The sequence below is a fragment of the Apostichopus japonicus genome, chromosome 10, assembly GCF_037975245.1.
Source record: "Apostichopus japonicus isolate 1M-3 chromosome 10, ASM3797524v1, whole genome shotgun sequence".
Classification (NCBI taxonomy): Eukaryota; Metazoa; Echinodermata; class Holothuroidea; order Aspidochirotida; family Stichopodidae; genus Apostichopus; species Apostichopus japonicus.
The window spans coordinates 16,487,157-16,509,068 of record NC_092570.1 but is presented as its reverse complement, the minus strand read 5'-3'; the positions used below and the strand labels follow the sequence as shown (position 1 = coordinate 16,509,068).

General features: G+C 38.2%; 2 protein-coding genes across 6 annotated transcripts; both read right to left on the bottom strand.

Annotated features, from left to right (window-relative positions):
- Positions 1–516: 516 nt before the first annotated feature.
- On the bottom strand, positions 517–21,912 carry LOC139974664 (2-acylglycerol O-acyltransferase 1-like). Of its 5 annotated transcripts, XR_011795520.1 has the most exons (8): positions 10,774–11,000; positions 9,781–9,836; positions 8,214–8,360; positions 7,150–7,490; positions 5,575–5,743; positions 4,541–4,740; positions 2,708–3,756; positions 1,109–2,357 (listed from the first exon to the last, which is right to left on the bottom strand). XR_011795520.1 is itself a non-coding variant. In XM_071981913.1 (7 exons), the coding sequence occupies exons 2-7, from the start codon at positions 9,809–9,811 to the stop codon at positions 3,602–3,604; spliced, it is 939 nt and encodes a 312-aa protein (XP_071838014.1). In that variant the 5' UTR covers positions 9,812–9,836; positions 21,739–21,912; the 3' UTR covers positions 517–3,601. The 5 variants fall into 5 exon arrangements, 4 of the variants coding, with proteins under 4 accessions (XP_071838014.1, XP_071838015.1, XP_071838012.1 ...); XM_071981913.1 differs by lacking the exon at positions 10,774–11,000 and adding an exon at positions 21,739–21,912 and having other exon boundaries at positions 517–3,756; positions 8,214–8,256; XM_071981914.1 differs by having other exon boundaries at positions 517–3,756; positions 8,214–8,256.
- Positions 15,154–21,067, bottom strand: LOC139974680 (uncharacterized). Its single transcript, XM_071981954.1, has 3 exons — positions 20,586–21,067; positions 16,501–16,601; positions 15,154–15,636 (listed from the first exon to the last, which is right to left on the bottom strand). The coding sequence occupies exons 1-3, from the start codon at positions 20,675–20,677 to the stop codon at positions 15,434–15,436; spliced, it is 396 nt and encodes a 131-aa protein (XP_071838055.1). The 5' UTR covers positions 20,678–21,067; the 3' UTR covers positions 15,154–15,433.

Here is a 21,912-nt window from a genome sequence, read left to right as displayed (position 1 = left end):
AGTTCTGCCCCCCTCCCCCCAAACTGAAATGGTCCCGTACGCCTATGATGTCAACTTCACTCAAGTTAAAAGTCTGGCTGAGTTGGCAAGGCCAGTCAGCATGAAAGAGAAAAAAAATTTGCATTTCTGTCACCAAAGTTGCACATATTTTTGGTTGCTATTTTGCCTCACAGGTGCCATCTCCTGCGATCTGGGGGGTGCTGAAATCTCAAATTTTCTCTGTACGCTCCGCGCCAACCAAGGTGGCGCTCCGCTCAGATAGTAACCCCGCCCCCCCCCCACAAGAAAGAACAGCCCCCCCATGGCCCCCCCACTCAAAAAATCCTAGCTACGCCACTGACTACTGTAGGCAATGGCGTAACCATGCAGAGGGGGGCCAGGGGGCAATGCCCAAAAATTTGCTTTGTGCTACAATCTTGCCCCCCCCAATGAAATCCAGTGATGTATTCAAAATACTTCTTTTTTTACACTTTTTTGGAGTTCTAATCACAAGTGTTCATACCTCAGGGCTCATGTTCATACTTCATATAAGGTCAGAACTTGGTAATCAGACCGATATATTACACATTTTGGGACTTCATCATACCCACATACGGAGACCGTTGATCAATATCGTTCTACAGAATAAGCGCCAATAATTTGGTCGGTTGTATTACCATTACAAACTAGCGCTATAGCAACCCATGTGCATTTTGAGCGACCAATGATGCCACTCGTGGTAATTCCTACCATCAACCATCACGGGGTTGCCCCCCTTAAGAAAAATCTTGCCCCCTAACAATAAAATGCTGGCTATGCCAATGCTGTAAGGAGGAGTAGTCAACTTGTTTTGAAGACCTTTGCACCTTGTTGTTGTGAAGCCAAGCATACCAGGATAGGGATGGGAATGCGGGTTGCATACATCAAAGCGAGACTTACAGTATGTATATACAACAATTATGCTTCCGAACTAATTGTCAAGCTACCGTTAAGAAAAGAAAAACACACGTAGCATGTAACAAATTCAGCTCATTTTCTTAATTAGAATTTATCATTTCTTAACTAAAATTACACTTTTCATTTACATATAACTATATGTATATTGCTTATCGGTAAATTATTGATAAAAATATATCTTTTATCGATAAGGCTAAATTAGATTTCAGATGCTAATTAATTTTCATTTATTTCATTGTCATAAATAGCATATATGTCCGATTGTTTCATTATGATCAAGAACAAATTTGATACATATCATCCTAAAAATATATCCCTTGGATGTTCAGTCCTAATAATTATAGGATTAGGCTACACCATCATATTAGGCTCTGACTTTTCTACACCCAAAGAAGCAGAAATAAACCTTATGGTTTATGCAGTGTCCACATTTTACATTATAAAATCACATAATAACATATGTGAAATAACAAGTCAGAGACATGTTTCCCTGAGTTTTCAGGATTTTTTTCTCCAATTATAAATCATGCACACTAATTAAGCGTGCATAAGTTGTTACAACTTTCAATATTCCGAGGGCGCTGCAAAAGTGACGTAAGCGAGCCACATAATCTTTGTACAGAAAAAGAGGTTGTCAACCGGTTATAAAATGAAATTGCACATGTGAAAGTAAGATATACGTTCAAAACTTATTTTAATTTCTAATGTGTTAAAAAAAAATCTTACATTCTACAAACAAAAAATTACGCACGAGGAGAATGACGACATACAGGAATTCAAAATCTTATTAATACAGATCTTTAATTATTGCACGTTACTGTATTGCTAGTGACCTGTAGGTGGCATACTCCTATTACAGTCTATATCATTCCGCCCGGATGTTCTCCTATCCGCAGGAAAAGTGCCAAAATGCAGTAGGAAAACAAATTTTTTGATACGTTGCCTATCAGGCTTTTGGCTTGCATGTTCAAGAACATGAAAGGAAGTACATGTGGTGCAAACTTTGGGTCAATTGAGGCAATTTTAGACCCCTTTAGGCCTCCCAGGAGCAGCGTACGAAGATTGTTTACTACTAAGTGAGGCGGTTTGTTTACAAGTGACGAAAAATTCAGGCTTTGATAGCAAATACTCTGCATGGCTATGATACGGAAAATTGATGGTGTCATGAAAGGCCAACTTGTCAGCTATCCAGTGATGGGTAGCATTTAGCTAGTGTGAACTTCTATCTAGACTGAGAGACCACATTACTTTTGTGATTTAGTGAGTACGTCAATGGGGCTTTTAAAGGGCATATGCTACCTGCATAGTCAATTTGATCGTATACAAATTCTAATTTTCGAAACCACCCATGTTTACGGACTTCTTCGGAAAGCATGGATGATGCCTCTGGAATGAGTCGTATCTCTTGGAGCCAAATAATTCTGAGGAAAAAATGAAATGAACAATAGCAAAGTACGTTCACCGAACGGTTCGCAACTATCGGCGACTCTGTACCACTGACACTATTAAGCTCTTTGCTCTGTACGTAGCATGAACCGCTGACGCTAGTATCAGTTCCGCGATTGTTGCAACAAAACACGTGTTTCTCATTGTTTACACCGATTGTATACATGATTGTGTAACGGAATTTTTATGTTTTGGACGACTGTCTTTCCAACAGGCGAAATTCAAGGAAAATTCACGACGGCGAACAACACGACGAACAGGTATGTCTGTACTTTGGATATAGCCAATTAATTAATTAATTAGCACTTGTGGCTCGACCGCTTACCGTATATCACTTTTGAAGCGCCCTCGTTTTTGAAAAGTAACAAAGTGGACGATGATTCATAAAAAAGAAGAAAAAAAAAGAAGAAAAATCAGGGAAACGCTTATTTGACTAGTTAGTCATTTCACAGATGTTTTTCGCTGTTTCTGGGTTCCCGAGACTGACTTCCGCCTTTACCAGTATGGTGCAATGTTCCTCTTTTATTTATGCTTATTGAGAAGATACAAAAAATTCATACGAATTTGGCCTTAAAAAGACGCTTTCGAGAAAATGTATATATATCTTGAAACATGGAGAAAGGATGTAAACATGGTCGATACTCTTTTATGTTTTAACACAAAGGCATACATCAACAATAGTTATAATTTACCTTTAAATTTTTAATTTTCGTAATCATATACTTTCTGGGTTGGCAAGTTTTCGGTATCATTCTATTAAGAACATGAGACCTCAGAAAGTCCGAGCTAGTCCGTCTAACTTCTGAGGTGACAGGTTTAAAGCTTAAATGTGACAATCTTAAATCTGTTTCTTCTTGTACATGTGTAAAGATATACATTTCATTAATTAATTATTAGTTTATACCGGCATGCAGTAGGCTATATAGTAAACACTAGCATAATTGCATGAGTACAGTATGTCTCTCAAGGTGACATTTGGAATCAATTCTAATTAATTGTAAGAAATAGTTAGATGGATAGATAGATTTGTTTTATAAATATCCGAGAGAAAGCTATACGTACCGTGCTTGAATTGGCAAAACAAAATATTAAAACGATTGGCTTACCAATATAGGGGCCTATATATACATCGCACTAGTGAACAGAAAAAATACCCTGCAGTATGTTCAAATCTTTATCGCGTATATATCGGATGTACGGTGAACCGAGTAAGTTTAGCTCATAAAATTTGTAGTTTGTCTTCCTTTTTGAGACCGTATTTTGACTTGTTGTCTTCAAATAGTTGTATCAGCGCCTGTACATATTGTTGATGTAAATTAACAATCTCCTCTCTACTTGGGTCCGAGCGCTTCTCTACTGGTATGGGCTTTCCCACTGTGAGAGGAAACAAATATATATATAGGCCCTATATATATATATATATATATATATATATATAAATGAAAATCGTATGAGTTGGAAAATCAAGAACAGTGAAAAAACTTTCAGCCTCCACCGGGATTCGAACCACGGGCCTCCCGCTCTGTACGCGGACACCCTAACCACTAGGCTATGGACGCTGATTGTATGTCCAGAGGTTCGAAACCGGTAAGGAAGATCGTAATTCCACTGTAGGCGTTTGTCACCTGTATCGAACAATACTAGTTCTGTTTTTGGTGACATATTTTGCCCTACTCTAGAGATCAAACATGATGCTATCCAACTCGAAAATATACATATATATATATATATATATATATATATATATATATATATATATATATATATATATAGGTATACAGTATTACCGGATTGGTGTAGGGTGGATTGGATGGAGGGGGGGGGGGGTGCTTTCGAATTGAGAGAGTCCCTCTCCATCGTAAACAATTATAATCTTGTCCTTAAAGCTAGCTTAATTTGTTAAATTGATTAATGTTCACGTCATAATACAAGAGATCGGGCTGTTCGAATCTAGGCGAAAAGACTGTTACACAAATATGTCATATACAATAAAAAGGGGGCGGGGAACATAGTAACATAACACAGAACATAACAAAACAAATAAAAAAAAGAACAACTGTCAGCAACGAAAGCCTATAACAAAGATGGTGAGTTAAAAAGAAAGATTATATACAGAGAAATAAACTCCTGCAATTGCTGTCACATGCGGTTTCCTTACCGACTGTGTTAATTGGTACTCTGTGTGGCATAAGTCCGAAGTTGTAATTGAATAGACCGCGGCCGTGAAAAAGTGGTGGCGCTACTCCGACTATCTTTGTGAGTTTCTCTTGTAGTTTTCTTAACCACCTGTACTTTGTGTTGTCTATTTGGTCATACATCTCGATTTCACCGAATGAATACATTGGAACGAGATGCGCTCTGTGGAATGAATTTAACGACTATAATTTAATAATAATCAGGAAGTATAGACCACTCTTTCAACTAATGAAATAAATAAATGAAAAGTTACAGCATGCAGAATCAGGGTCGTCGGAAGCTATTTTGGATTGGTACGGCAGATCAGAGTGTGGCCATCTATTATAATTATCGGGGGACGTTTGGTAGGTCAAACTACGCTACGCGCCACCGTGGTAAGCGGGTAACGTAACGGAGAAAATTTTGAAAAAATGCCTCCCAGATTGCAGGAAATGGCACTTCCCGAGCTTGAAAACAAAACCCCTGCCATGCCAGAGTAGTTACATTTAGCCTACTTGCCGTCATCATTATTGAAAATTATTGAAAAATATACCTCCTAGATTATTTTTGCCATTTTTCTTTCTTAGTCCTATTTTTTTTTTTTTTTGCGCCGTAAATATTGGTCCGGCGTTCGCCGGACCTGCCGTACCGGTTCCGACGCCCTGACAATATCAATAGCAGATATGACTTCAAAAATACTCCTTTTTGAAATTCAGTGAACAGGAGTGCAGAGTTATTTTGGTTTAGCCTATATTCGTAGAATGTCAAAGTGATTTGATGTTACACAATTGTCTAATTGTTTAGCAACAAAATTACATATACTTTATTTATTTTTAATTTTAGGAACTATGGTTACACACACACCAGATTTGAGAAATTGGATGTTATGGAAATATCCAAATATCTTTCAACCACAGATTCTTGCATGGGAGATAGCACAAAAGAAAATAATAGTAAAGAGTACTCCCCTCTCCCCTGGTACCCCCCCCCTCAGCCCAAATGTTTTTAAGTACCTACCCGTTGATAATTGCTCTTTTTATAAATCCCTTTCTTGGATTGAGAATGACCTTATTTTCTCCCGGTTTGGCATCCAGTGACTCCCTCGCTCCACCAACGGCAACGATAGCCACATTTCCAGGTCTTGACAAAATCCAATCCATGCTCTCCTTCTGAACGGAGCATAAACCTGATCAGAAACGAAAGCTTGCATGCATGAACTTCATCGACAATAATTGTACAATGAAGTCGTGATAATATTTAGCAATATTGAGGCACGTTTAATCTGAGTGTGAACTTCTATTTTAACGACATGCAATTCCAGAAAAAGAAAACGAAAAAAAATGTAAAATTGAAATTATCTGAGAAATGAAATTTAACTTCAACTTCAATTATGCGAAACCTAACAACTTCATAAATTAATATTGAGAACAGCTGGAACCCTGAAATTTGTTTAGGTGTAAGAACTTTATACTTATAATTAAAGTATAAAACCCTGACAGCTCTAACATGGTTACTTTGGTAAAAATTTGGCGTCAAAACCCCTACCTCATGCTGAATCGCAGCATGAAATAGCAACTTTAGAGTTGCGCAACTTGCAAACATATTATAGGAAAGCATTGTAATCATTATTTTGTAATGTTTATACTAGAAATAACAACCTCTGAAAGAATCAAGTACCCTGAAGCAATGGTTTAGGAGCAATTCATCACTAAAAATAGCACATTTTTTAGTGAAAAGTACAAAAATCAAATATTTTGACACTTTTAAGTTGACCTAACTCCACTAGACAATATTTTTGTAGCTTAATTTTTTATTTTCCTGTTCTATGGGATAGAATCCATAGGCATATGTAATAGAAAGGTAGTAGAATGTTTAATTGCTGAGAAATGAGACCTCAAAAGTCAAGAAAATGCCAAAATGCCATGGTGGCGACAAATTGTGGAATTTCAAAGTGTGATTAATTGGCCAATTGTAAAGCAATGCAACTGAAATTTTCAGAATATGCTTATTTCATGGTGGTCCAATCATACAAAAAGTTTGGGAATTTTTGGAGAGGGTGCAACAACAGCCATCCGTGATTTGACACGGAATGACCCATTTGTAAGGCGATCGTGCCTTTTCTGTAGCTGCGCCTTCTCTTTGGAACGAACTCCCATTTCACGTTCGTGGCTCTCCCTCCCTTTGTATTTTCAAGAGACAACTTAAAATATTTCTGTTTGATTCCTAGTTTCTTTTTTCCCCCGGGTTTTCATTTGACTCTTTCCTACTTTGTAAAGCGCATTGAAACGCTTTATTAAGCGCTATATAAATGTAATTTATTATTATTATTATGAAAAGTGTAAATAGCTGATGTAGGGCTTCCAAGTCGTGTGCAATACGGGATCTGGGTCGTGATCATTCGGTATCGAGGTTATTGATAATATGACGATACCCACGGTATATGTAGGAAAAAATATCAAGTGATCCTAGACTCATGTTAAAATACGTTTGTAATCTTAGTAGCTTGTAAAAGGTATAACACTGGTAAATATTTTTAATTGTTTTCAATGTAGCACGTTGCTTGACTGACGGGGTTAAAAAGTATACGCTTACCGGATAACATGAGGTAGTCTCTAATAATTGGAATGTAGAACCATCCGTGTAGCGTCAACGGGTATGGCGTGATCCCGGGAAATATTTGGCTAAAGTTGCTTCCTTCACTCGCGAAATGGGCAAATAAGCCCATACCCATAATACCATGTGGATGGAATCCAAAGATGTAGCAATGTTTCGGATCAATGTCAACAGTTTTGATTAATTTGTAGGGGAAATAATCTACCATATTTTTAAAGAGGGCCCAGTTTCGAACCCATGCTGATCGTCGTCCGCCTGATATAGGTGTAGCCCTATCTATGTACGTCCACGTCACAAGAGCCAGAAAGATGAAATAGTGCCTATATCATGTAAAGAAAGGGAAATGGAATTAATTCAATGAATGAAAAGAAATCACAGAGTTTCCTTTTCTTTGATTGAAAACGTTAGCGAAGCTTAGAAGAAATATTTTATCGTTTTGCCTAAGTTCGTTTTTTGCTACTTATGTCATGTTTGTTTTCATGGAAGGTGTAGACGGCGTCCCTTACTTACAACACATGCAACTGATGCATGTTAATCCATGCATGGATACGGACTTGAACGTTCATCTTCAGAAGCTAATCGATCGTAATTCTGTGTGTTTGCGTTTTATGGGATGACCGTTAGGCGACGATCTACAAACTATACGACGCGAAATATTTTTTTGATGGGTCGCGGGATTCTTCAAGAAATTGTGAAATTTATCTCGGAGATCCATTATGATAAGATCCCCTCCATAGTCCAATGCTATAGCTTCCGTGCATTCTAAACATCGATTCTGAAGGGCGTGGGTCTTATGCATGCAGGGGCGCGTGTCTCAGCCATTGTGGACCGCTGATCGGTATACATAGTTAACGTTGAAACAGCTCTTAACTATTCGTGCAACTGACGTATGTTAACGGTATTATATATATGGTGTAAGAAACAAACTCATCATTTATATACTAGCTCATCCATTTCAATCTTGCGGGAGGGGGGGGGGGAATGTCCGCATCCTAGTCTGAAAGTTTGAAATTTAAATATTTGACGAAAGAAAGATAACTTACCCAGTAAGGAGTAGAGCCAAACAAATCAGGATGCAGATAATTGCTGATAAGAGGAAGATAAACCAAAAGTGTATAACTCCCAAAGTTTGCAGACGGCGTTTACGCGGTATATTAAGAGGCGCGAATTTGATGTTGAAAATATCTCCGCTGTGAATGGAAATGTCAAGTTGTTAAAAGTTAAAGGAGACACGAACCCAACCATTACCATTGATTTATGTCATGTAGAGCTAAGTGTCATGTATAACTTCAACGAGCAGGTTTAAAGAATTTATTTTTCTTTTTTTGGAGATATCACCTGCTTGAATGTAATTTCACCGACAAGGCAGAAGGACTTGGCGAAGCCGCCTCAATATAACATAATTGAGCCACATGTTCTTCAATTGCTTGTTTTTCCCCCCTACATATTTAAAATGTTTTTTTTTTATACATTTATGAAGATGGCTTTTGCAAACACTGAATCTAACCTATTGCACCTCTTAAATATGTCACCATGATGGCATTGAATTCGGTATCTACACTGTTAACACTCTGGCTTGAAAATTATCACTAGAAAGAGAAAGAAAGAGAAAGGGGGTCAGATTCTTTTGGCAATGTGTCTGACATCACATATTTACAAAATGACAGCTCCAGGACATGGATTTTAAAACTAGGATATATCTGCCAAATAGAACAAGACATTTTTTAGCTTAATTGACGGAGTATTTTGCCCATGAAGATCTCTGTGATATACTGTACAAGCAAAGAATGATTGGTTGAGGGTTTGTGTGCCATTTAACTCTCATATCATTAACTTTCTGACTATTATCATCCAATCATGCATGTTTTAGAGATTAAGCCTACCAACTAGTATAAGTTTATAGATCGAAAGCATGTATACATATACACGAAGATATAGATTGACTGACGACGAACATGGCCTAGCTGTGGCCTGAAACCTCAGTGAAATACCTGTCAATTGTTAATAGGCTTGCAGACATGGTAAACTCATACAAGACATGTGGTTGGTACTGACACTTCTATCAACGTATAGGTGGATAGGAGAGGTGGATAGGACATGTGGATAGGACAGATGGATAGGACAGTGGTTGTCAATTAACACTCTATAAGGACCAGAGAAAGATGGCCAGACATATTTAAATATACCTAGATTGACTAATGTGCAGGGTAGGGCCGGTAGGGTCGCCTAGATCCGCATCAGCAATGCGAGAATGGGGAGGGGGGGGGTCGGTCAGGGAAAGACTGTTAAAGAAATAGGGCGGGCCGATTTTATTTTTGTTAATCGCGGGGCGGGTGTCATATCTATATCCTGTTTGAAATTTGTTTCCAATGTTAACGTGTAACACAATACCACTCCATGTGCCCATTCACCTTGTTTAAATATGGTCAGGGCAGGATCCAGGATATTATAAAGGAGAAGTTGTGACCCTCGATTCGTTGGAGTCGTACCCCCTTTGCTGGATGTTGGGAGATATATGGGAACACCCTACACACCCCAAGAAATTTAGAACTCAAATGGCGCATTCTGAGGCATAACAATTTAGACCAGAAGCCTGGAAGCGTTGCTTACCCGTCTGTCCTCGACATTTTGGTTTCGTCATGTAAATTACCCGCCAATATGAGAGTCTGGGGAAGAAAGAGTAAGGAAAAATCAGGTGAAAGTTTTTTCTTCAAGCTAAGCCTGCAGTATTCATATACAATATGCATTTAAATAAGTTTAGGTGGTATCGTTAAAGGATTGGTTCAGTTGTCATACATGTTTATGGTATATGGAAGAGGACAATAAAAGAAACACAATGGTGAAAAAAATTGTTCAAATATCTTTTTCGTTTAAAGAGATATTCAAGTGTAAAGTTTTATCAGATTGTGTAGAAACTGCTGAAATCTGACTGGCTGTGATGTCACATCCTCACATTCCTGAAAAGTCTTTGTTTTTTTTTCTCTAAATATTTTGTGAGGTTTCATGACTTTCAACCAAAAGATATGTCAGGAGATCTCATATATTGTCAAAGGAAGTATTTGAGATTAAACATCTGAAGAATTTTTGATTATATTATTTTCAAATGTGTTAAAAATTGTAAATAATTTTTAAAGAAATATATTCACAAATGTTAAGGAAGCGAGTATGTGACGTCACACCCTCACAGTAAGTCTTTCTACACCAGTTGTTTTCAAAGAAATTTGGATATCTTCAAAGTGTCATATCTCCTTAACAGAGCATGCTATCATGGTAGTTTCTGCACTGTTCTTTTTGTCTTTTTGTCTTTTTGTGCTCTTTCATACACAATAGACATGTCAAACACCTGAACCAATCCTTTAAGGGGTGATCATCCTTAGAATGTAATCGTTATTGTTATGATACAATATATTTCACACGAACTAGTGCATATACCTCGAATTATTTTTCATAAGTAGTGTGTTGCTATATTCTACTGAGAAGAACGGCAATTTGTTCTTGTTCACATGAAGAGAACTTGCGAAAAACTATATTACTATATAAACTACATATAGCCTATATATTGTAGAAAGAAGAGATAAACGAACAACAACAACAATCACTTACAAATTCAGCCACAGCAAGAGAAAACAACATCAATCAAACAAGCGTTTCTTCTATTTCCTAGGATGGGTGATGATACCTATATATGTCTTTGGTACTGTTCCTGCTAATTTCCAGTTAAGCGTTGTTATGATAGTCCGGAGATTAATCCCGCTATAACTATCTTTGTATGCAGGTATACCTACGTGCGTTTGCTCGACTATTTAATCTATGTTTGACATATAAGTATCTTGCACCCTTCCGTCGCGACCACTAGACAACTGCGTTGATGTATTCATTTGTATGTACTTTGAATTTCAAATACCCTTAATTATCAACAACAACAAACAAAGCCGTCCCTGATAGATAGCTTAATCGCTGTACAATAACAGTTCAGGAGGTTAATGCAGTTATCATGTCTATGCTAATAAGGGCGAAGTGCATCTATTCTTCTTTATGGGTTTATTTAACCTTGATCTTTGATATATTTTTGAAATTTCGGACAGATAATAACTCTGACAAGCCGAACGGACCTTGATGATCGAATAACGCATATACTCACCACACATACACACATACACACACCAAACCATCATAATTGGCCTGTATGCTATATATAGAGATAACTGTCAATTCGAAGAAAAACCGTATATATTCCAGTCGTGAGATATCACAAATATAATAGTCTTTTCACACACAAGGCTAGAGACTTGATCAAGTCTAAATAGGACACCATCTAACCACATTTGCTTCGTTACTTTTTTTCTTTAATATATTTTGTGTAATGGACATGTGCATTGCAAACGCTGAATCTAACATATTAAATATGAAAAGAACACCTTAGATAGGATTATACATGAGTCCTTCAAAACAATGAATACACGGGGGTGGGGGGGGGGTGGGAGAGGAAATAAAAGTGTTAGATATTAAAAATACACAACCATGCCTGTAATCATATCGAGAGCATGCAAGCCTGGCCTGAAGGGGTTTCTTAATTGAATTAATGGGTTAGTAGGTTAATTCGAGTGACAAGCTCCAGATCTTCTCGGCAGAGGGTGCCTTGTCTTTCAAATCAGTAAACAATCGAGTGTCATTATTTAAACAGACAGAAGTCGTTTGATATGTTGGTCAATTTTGAGTCACGTCCAAAGCTGGAATTTTGCGTCGAGTTGAAGATTTGTTTCGTATTGTATCCAATTCATGTAATATTTACAGATAGCCCAATATTTTTTCTCAATTACAGGGCGGCGTAGCCGGGGTTGAAAGTGGTGGGGTGAGGGCTGCGGGTAGGGTGAGAGCACTCCTTCCAGGTTTTGAAAGAACCCCCTTTCCATAAATTAGAAGCACCCTCTTCTGTTAATTAAACTTGTAACCTTGTTTCATTTCGTAATGAAAAGGCCTTATTAGAGAACTCCTGTCCTATATTCAAAACTAACTAAACACCAACGAGTATCCTAAAGCGACTTTTAGACTTGATTTTCATAATAAAAAAAAGGGGGGGGGGCAACCCATCCTATTCGGAATTGAAATCACATAACTACGTCATAGTGTGCAGATCAAAGGCAATTATATTTGGAGTAATAATCGCTACAGGTATTTTGGAACAATTGCATATACCAAACCTGCTTTAAAGTTAACTCCAATTGAGTTGGCTTTGGTTTTGATAAAGCCTCATTTGATAAAGCATCATATTTTATTATTACTTAAGGGTCGTTAGATGCAATCTGGTGCTATATATTGCAACATGAAGTAACTTTATGTTCAAGAATTTTTGGGCTTAGTCTGTCCGATATTCATGTTTTTAATTGAGGCGGATAAAACAGTTATACAAATAAATACAAAAAATAAAAGTTAACCCTATTGCTTTGATTAGGTTTCCAAATAAGAGTGTTGAAAATTGAAATTTATGCAGGGTAGTAGTTAAGTTTAAAGGTGGGATCGCTCGTAATTTCCTCGTAAATTCTGTCCTTCACACCACCCGACTCAAAAATAATATCAATACTACCCTCTATCGGATCGTCGCTGTTGTCTCGTAATTTCTCAGCAATCCCGTATTTACGGCTAGTAAGCAATAAACGGGTTCGGTTACTTGAACGGTGGCCTTGGCGAAATTCCTGCATAGTTTCTTGTCTGTGGCAGTACAGGGAGTTGTTATGGAACAACTCCCTGGTCAGTAGTATGCGGTATTAGGCCGCGTTTTCGTGTGTGTTGTGTGATACAAAACTCAGTGCTTTGTTTTACGTTCAGAACTTTTCACAACTAATGGGCTGTACAGTATAGGTTACGGTCGAGCTTTGCATCAGGCGTAATAGTTTGACCAGGGAGCTGCTACTCTAGCAGTTCCCTGCTTTTATTCTTTTAGGCCTACATGGTGAGCAGTCGAAGTCAAGAAACAGCTCAAGAAACTAATAGTTATGAACTTTATGTCTGATTCACGCTGACTGGTGTCACAAAAAGACAAACGCGAATGAGTGAAAAAATTGACTGAAGTGATTACAAACTATTGGGTATCAAACGTAAAGTCAAGTCCGTCATGTGTGAACAATTGGTATTTCAGCCAATTTAGGTATTAATTATACATAGACTGAGTCACAGCTTACATTAGTTATATATCAGGAGGGAAAGACAAAGCATTTTATGTCATATATCATATACAGATAAATATGTATATTTAATTATTTTTGGACTCCTGGCAACGGGCCCTTTAGGCGATCACAGAGCACTTGCCCTAGCTGCACCCCGTCCTCCTAACCGGTGCACGTAAACCCTGTCCTTGCACCCCTTTGACCCGAATTAAAAAATAACGAAACTTGAACGGAAAAGGGAAGGAAAATACGTTGCCATAAGGGGCGGCTCCACCCTCTTTAGAAAGGATTGGCAAAAAGGGAATAAGTACATGAACAATAAACTAATAGTTATTTCCATTGAAAAGTGTCTCGCTGAGCATCGGCCGTCAAAGCAAAAAACTTTTTTTCTAAATCACGTCAGTGTATTGCATTCCAGCGTACTGTACTCCCAGAATTGACTATCCTGTTTCTTGTTCCGAACGGCTCCCAACGAAATGCCAAAAAGTCGGCAACGGGGTTGGGGTGGGTTACCCAGCTCCACCATGGGGCACCTCATCACGACTGACTCGAATTACAACTCGAAACTTTAACTGAAATTGGATTGAATTTAAAAAAATATATACTAGATGTCTGCATGGATCATACTTATCTATACTATTGTGTGACCATATAGGCGTACGGGCTCTATATAGTCAACCAGGAGAGACTGGGGGGAAGCTTTTTTTCTTGCCACAGAAAATTAAACATTGCCCGGAAGTTCCTAGCACGATTAATTCATTTCAAACTTCGACGGCAATGAAGGACAAAGAGAACCATATAGGCCTATGCCTGACTATAAGATCATTGAACCATCACGAACAACTCCGAATAATCCGGGGGGGGGGGGGGGGAGTCGGCAAACTAAAACATACAGGGTAAACAGAGGGAGGAAAGAGGTCAAGAAAGAAAGCGTGAAAGACTGATGAAGGGATGGAGGAAGAAAGTAAAGAAAATGTGGAGATGGAGGCTAGGGGTAGAGATAGATATGATATGAAAGTACAGAGAGAAAAAAACCAAGAGCAGAAAAATGGAGATCACTGGGATACTGTCAAATACACAAGAAGAATATACAATCTAAATACTGGGATTAAATAATGCACAACATAAGTACAGCTTTATGACATCAACAAATCAAAGGGGAAGGATATAATGTTTCAAGGATGCTGGAAAATAAGACACAACAGAAGATGATTATGGTTTCTGATCTATTAGGCTTCTTCTCTCTACTGCTACCAGGATGTAAGAGACCACAGGGACTCAAACAACTCTTTAAGTTGTGATGACCTCTGACCCTTACTATGCCTAACTGTTATCTTGCCAGGAAATAAATACACCAGTGCATGAGCAATGGCGGATCCAAGGGGGGGCCAAGGGGGGCCATGGCCCCCCCCCCAAAGGTGAGCCAAAAGTGTTTCCGAACATCCGCTAAATCATTGGAAATTAAAAAAATCGAGAGGAATAGCAGTGGTAGACTAGTCTAAACCTTTTCGTTTTCTGGTTTAAAATTAAATGCAGAGCTCACAACTGACCCGCAATTCGCGGGAATTAGACCCGCATTCTAACACCCAAACCCGCTGACCCGCACAAGCGTCCGAAAAAACCGCATTGTAATTGTCAAGTATACATACAAAAATTGGCATCAAATTTTGACTTAGCAACCATCATTTCTTTAGCATTTAGCATAATAGAGTATAAAACCTCCTTGATGTAAAGATTAGCATCGTTTGGACACTTCAAATGGGACCCCCTCCCCAACCCCCCACACCCTCCCCCACGTTCAAATCATATCCCCTCCTGGCAACGGAAATGAACACCAGTGTAAATAAACCGATACAGATATTTATACACGCTGTGCGTGTAGGCCTATATACAATAATATAAAGCTGGCCATTCTCTGATTGTTACTCCTTGATTGAATTTCCCCAACCTTGCCCACCTTGACTTAGAGGGTGGCCAAGCTCCTGATTCACAGTCATAGCTACTATCGAACAAAATGGACGAAAGCAATTTATCTCAATCTGGTGATGCAGATGTATCATTAGCTGCTAATCCAACGTTTGTGAATGTCGCACAACCTGTCAACAAAAGTCTGGGAAAAGTGCTTGCCCCTGCCATATGTATGATCTCTTTTGTTCAGGATCATGTAAATGTGGCAATGTGTATTCGTATATTCTGAGGTTTTTCTCCCATGCTGCTCCATATCTAATCCTACTGGTGACATTGGACAGAACATTGGCAGATGGCTTCTTGAGAGGTGTTGAAGTAACTGGATCAGGAGTATCTGTAGAGATTACATAAAACAAGAGTTACTAGATTGCAAGTATCCTGCTATAGCTTCTATGGCTGTGACTAAAAATATACCTTTTGTTTAGAACTTATCACACTTATGCAGCACTGGAAACTGATATTTCAATTTAAATGGTGTCATTGAGTTTAGAGGACATTGAAGTTACAAGTATGTTGGTGAAACCAAGACCACCCTCAAGAAGCAGTTCTAGTCACAAGTCAATACCATGAAAATGGAGACTCCAGTAGGGGAACACTTTCAGCTGCCCAATCATACCATTAAAGACATGTCCCAACAGGTAACTGAATTCGTAGACTAACCATCTCAGACATAGTACACCACAGCAGAGATAGAGAGAGCGGACGGAATGCCCTAGCACCATTCAACTGAATGGGCTCAATATACAGGAAGGACATGACTAACTTTATCCTGCTCCATCTCTGTATTCTGCTATAGTTTATTCGCCCTCTCTCCTTACTTAATCCTCGCTCTGTACTCCACAGTTTATCTAAATACCTCTGCTTTCACTGACTCCTTTTGTTCAATACACCATTAACTTCTTTCTTTGTGTTCACTATGTCCTCTCTGTTCCAGGCTCTATTGTGTCTCTTGAATTTACTGTTACTAGTCAGTTTGCCTCTAAAGAAGATCCTGATAATATCAGGCCCACTTACTTTTATAAATTTTCATACACATGTATGCTTTTTAGTGGATGAGCAATATGCTACCATTTTTTTCTTTTCTTTTGGAATTTAATGAGAATGAAATTGCATTATTTTTCTGATCACATCAGATCAGATAAGATTAGCACTGCTCTTCCAGTCTGTAATTCATGCAAGGATAAACATATAAATTTACCTTCTCCTTTCTGAGTGTCAACTGATCTTTCTGTGGTGACAGCTGCTGAGAATGCCTCTGTTTGACTTTCAGCATCTTTCCGGAAAAGATGCATTTGAAACCTATACAATGAAACCAAAAAAATTGTCCGTAAATCATATAACTGAAATAGTAATTTTACTGTACACCCCAAGCTTAATTGTATGCATAATGAATCTGGTAATGACCAAATCATTACAAACATACATGAAAGAGAAAAGTAACAAACAAACACTTAGGCATATTTCAATAATAACATATTGTTAACCCACATTGATTTAAACCCAGATAAGGATGAGATATTCTTTCATACTCTTCTTCAACATATCCATAAACCGCGGTACCTTTCAAGAATTGTAAGGATAATTTTGTGTTGCCCAACTGCTTGCCCAACAACTTGAGCTCACATGTCAATGTAAAATTTACTATGTAAACTTCCTGTCTTAGTGAACTGATTGGTTTCATATCGCTAAAAGATGTCCAGTCTTTTGATCAGAGTTTGATGTACACTCATTATTTACCTACTGTGTAAACTTCCTGTTTATGTGAGCAGTTGGTTTCATGAGTGAGAATTGAGATGCTAGCTTACACCATGACATAAGCCCACCATTGTGAAAAATTCCTGTTTACATGAATAGCTTGATTTCAGACTACCATTAATTTAACGCTAGATTACTCTCCACAAGAGATAGTTTCGGCCACCAAATTTAATAGATATTATAATTTTTGAACACTAAACATCAGATCATTCACAAGAAGCTGAACAAAAACAAGCATAGTATATACTGACTATATATAAAAAATATGATAACTTAGCACAGCATCATAAAGTATGAGCATCAGGCCTACACAAAAAAAAACTGGTACTTTCTTACCCCCAGGCATGGCTATATAAAGGTTTATATAGGTATAGCTATATGTACTATGGTCCCTCAATTTGTGAGGCTAATTTACCTAATTTCTTGCATAGCAGTTGGGTTCCTTCAAAAATCCCAAACACTGACATGTACACATGATTGCTGGAATATTGGACAGACAGTCAGTAGATAACAGTATAACACCCTGTTGCCCAAATGAACCTTAAAAACTTGATTGCATATATGCTGGCTGTGGCTGACCTTAGAAAAACCTAAGGTCTATTTGCATACTCAGCGGTGTGAAAACATGTGAATCAGTTAGGAGTGATTCTAAATTATTTATGTAGATGCATTATTTTTATAGGAAAAATTGCAGGTCCATGTGGTTGTACTTGTACAGCACAGTAGGCCTTCCTCACTGGTATATATTACAAAATTAGGGAATACAGTAACTATGAACACTAAATTCAGATACTTATTACTAATACTATAGGCCTTAGTCCTATGTTATATGCCCAGTAAATTATGACTGGGCATAGGTGAGGCTTTTCTTTCAAATGCTCATTCACAAGAATTATTCTTCAAACAAGGACAGCTGATAACAATTTAGAACCTGGAGGGGGTGGGGATGAACAGATCACCTCTCTAGGCCTAGTGGTTAGAAAATATATTTCCATCAATTTGTTGAGGCAAAAACAGTTTACTTTTTGGTGATGAGAAGGCCCAGCTTTCCATGGCATAAATATGAGGAGTGAAACTTAAGACCTCCAGTCCCTGTCAGTCTTCTTTAGGAAGGATATTTTAATTTTTAACTGTATACAGTACAAAGTGGCTATTCTTACAACTAGTCGTAAGAACAATTTCCGACTACGCATGGGCAGTTGCTATTTTTATGATTAGGAGTACTAATTTTACGACGATGAGTAACAATAACTTCCGGTTAGGGTTAGGATTGAGGTTTAGGGTTATGTTTAGGGTTACCCTTACTACATGCGCAGTTGCTTTATTTACTGCACTTGAATTTGCCTTTGTCGTAAGAATAGTTTATAATTGTTACGACTAGTCGTAAGAAACAGCCTATACAGTATCCTCATGACAAGCATTCACAAACAGTGATGATGATGACTCAGTAATACAACTTACTGCTATTTTGTGCTAGGATAAGTATGATAAGGTTAGCATACGCTAGGTCCATTGGAAAAATAATGAATGATAGGCCTAGTTACAAAGCCTAGGCTCATCAAATCATGTATGTTACAAATACAATAGCATAGACACTGCGAAGTTCGAACACCTAAGCCTTAAAGACCAACTATGGAGACTTTTCGATGAACATAAAATCCCACCATTTTTCATGTATGTAATCCTTAACTGACTCCAATTACATTGCTGTAATTAACTTTACCAATTTCGGACGTTAAATACGTGAAAAATGGGACGAAAAGTCAGCTTCTATTTCAGACATTCCTGAAACATTCCTAAGACATCAGGTGACCATGTGACGTCAACGTTTGTATACCTCACTCACAACTATACTTTTAGTGTGTAAAGTCGTATGCTTGAGCTGCCAAAAACATCAACGATATTACTCCTTTTTCCTCAAAATGTCACAATTCTGTGTTGTTGGAGGTTGCAGTTATACCTCATCCAACAAAAGCATCAGCTTTTTTAGATTTCCGAGTAAAAGAACTGACGTAAAACGCCGCAGACTTTGGATCAATTTTTTGAGATCCACGCGGAAAGATTTTTCAGCACCCGGAGTATCTCATGCCCATGAGTCCACATGCATGACCCTGCTTCTGTGTATGCTGCATATGTCTCATTCTGTGAAAATTATATACTGTTGATAGCTGTGTCGGACCATGGTCGGACATAGCTAATGTGAAATTGACCGTAAACACGCCCTGGACGTCCTTACATGTAACATTATATCACGCAATTGACAGAAATATATTAACTGTAAGAGATGACCGTATATACCGTGCAAAGGGTATAGCATTGTAAGTACATGTACGGTAGTTAGTTACAACTCTCGCCGGCGATGGCTCACAGCATGTGTAAATAGCCATGTTAGGATTTATCTATTTCATTTGTTGTATTCCAGTATCGTGAGTTCCTGATACATGTGTAATATTGTCCGTTCTGTTTATTCCGACATCTGCATGGTCCAAGGAGTTGAATAAAAACGGTAGTATGTAGCGATCGGACGTTTTATTTCGTTAGTTACTGTCTTGTGATTGTGGGATGTTAGTACTGGGCAAGGCCTGTTTCAACTAGACCTAACTCTATGGAATTACACAGACTCACGGTAGTTTTTCGCCCAGGATTGAACAAGAAACGTGGATTAGGATATTCACTGCTAAATTTGTTTATTGACAGGATACTTTTTCTGTGTTTGTATACTTTTGGATATTAAAACGAGTAAGTACTATGTAAGTATATTGTACCGTACGGACCTATTGACGCTACGCTATGTAAAATATGCCTCCATTTGAGTGGAAATTTTGCTAATAAAATAAGCAATTTAACTAAAATTTCTGCTTATAATTGTCTTAAAACTTGTTGTTAACCTTCATGTGTTCTTGTTTTAAGCTAACAGCTTTTCAAACGCTCGAAATTGGAAGTCAAAAACAGTACAATTGTTCGCTATCTGTGTACAAACAGTGCCTATATCAGCGTTTGATTTTCGCGGTATACAAACTTTGACGTCACACGGTGACCAGAGGCTCCTTTGGGTCAATCTCTGTTTTCAGACATTCCAGAGGTTCATGTCACGTGACTACCCAAAATGTCCATTTTCGTGGTCGTTTTTGATGGGTTATAGTAGGTTTTCGAAGATTATTTTTTACACATGTTGATTATGGGTATGTAAACTCCTAAATTAATGGAAAATCTCAACAACAAAAATTGCCTCCATATTTGGTCTTTAAAATACCCCAACAACTATCTTCATTTTATTGACAGATATGTACGTACATACTTGCGCACGGGTCATTTTGGAGAGGAAATAACTGTAGCTTCCTAGTTTTTAGTGATATTGGCTTTCGCTTGTAGGTTATCATGGTGCAATCGTGTATTTCTTAAGGGTGTCCGAACTTTGCAGTTTTCTGTACTTCGCAATACTGACAGTTACCTAGGACAATACCCTGTAGTACTACTATGTACTAGTATTACCCTATACAGTTTTAGCCTAGCTTAGCAAATCATTACCTTTTTGTGTGATCCTGAAGCAAATGTTCTGCGAAATCTGCGTTGCTAACAGAAGTCAAATCGTGGACATGTTTGTAGAGTTCTTTCTCCATTTGCCAGTTTACGTAGGAACGTAGAAGATAGATCTTCGTGGCATCTCTTCGTCGCTGTTGTTCCTTTGCACTGCTGTTTTTGTCAGGTCCATGCAACAATGGCTTTCCTCCACTTGAACCTATACGCTCGTTCCAGGATAAGGTCGTTTTCTTTCGCCCGATTCTCCTTGCCCTGATCCCTTTTCCATGATTGTCACTATACTCTAGTCTAATCGAATGTATTTGTACGAAAATCGTACAGTATTCTTTACTCAAAAGGCACACAAACAACAAACTATCGCGTACGAAAATCCTTTGCGGTAAACAGTACAATAATCTGAAATGCTGTGCTATAACATTATGTGTGCATGGGTACGGGCTTGTTACGCATACACTTGCCTGTGCTATTCACTGATCTAAATTTGCCACCGAGGTCACGTGAGTTTTCGGGGTCCCATTAAACCTCGCTGAAACCTCGAAAATGCCAGCGCCCTCAAAAAAAAGTCTACGAGCGATATCGCCTTTAAGAACTAGCGATTCACACCGGGGCCTCTGTGACCTTGTTAGTGAGAAAACAACTGGTTATTGTGATGGTCGGTGGAAAGAAGTTTTACTGAAGAACATATTACGTTTCGTGCTTTGTAAAAAAAAGTTTTTGTTTGAGTAATTTTTTAAACATTACAAATTGCATCTGTGGGGGGGGGCAACTAGGGGGCACGATTTATTTTGGGAGGGCACGTGCCCTCAACCCCCCCCCTCCTTTGGCGACGCCACCGAATGGTAAGGGGGCATGATATCTCGAAAGAAGAGTAAAATTTCGGTAGGTATCGAAGTTACTATATTGAACAACTGTTCATCATTAAAACAAAAAACCTGCAAAAGTCTTTTACGAAATGACCGTGGGTGAAACGTGCTCCACTTACTCAATTTCCACTATGTAGCTTGCTATAGAACATACTATATCTGCAGATAACTAAAAATGCATAAATAAATATATAAAAAAAAACACGGGAGGCCCGAGGCACCCTGGTCCTATCCTCGGGTTTTCCCCTGGCAAGTATAATGGAATGTTTTCGACTTACCGTCACTCTGTGTTACTGTTACTGACAGATCTGCAGCTCTATATACACGGTCTGTGGTTATGTTTCATAATCCTTGTAGAGAAATGTCATGTATAAGTCAGCCTACCTTGAGGCCAAGTGAGTTTACATGTAAATCGGAACCTTGTTCCCCGATTAAGTGTTATCAAGCAGTTT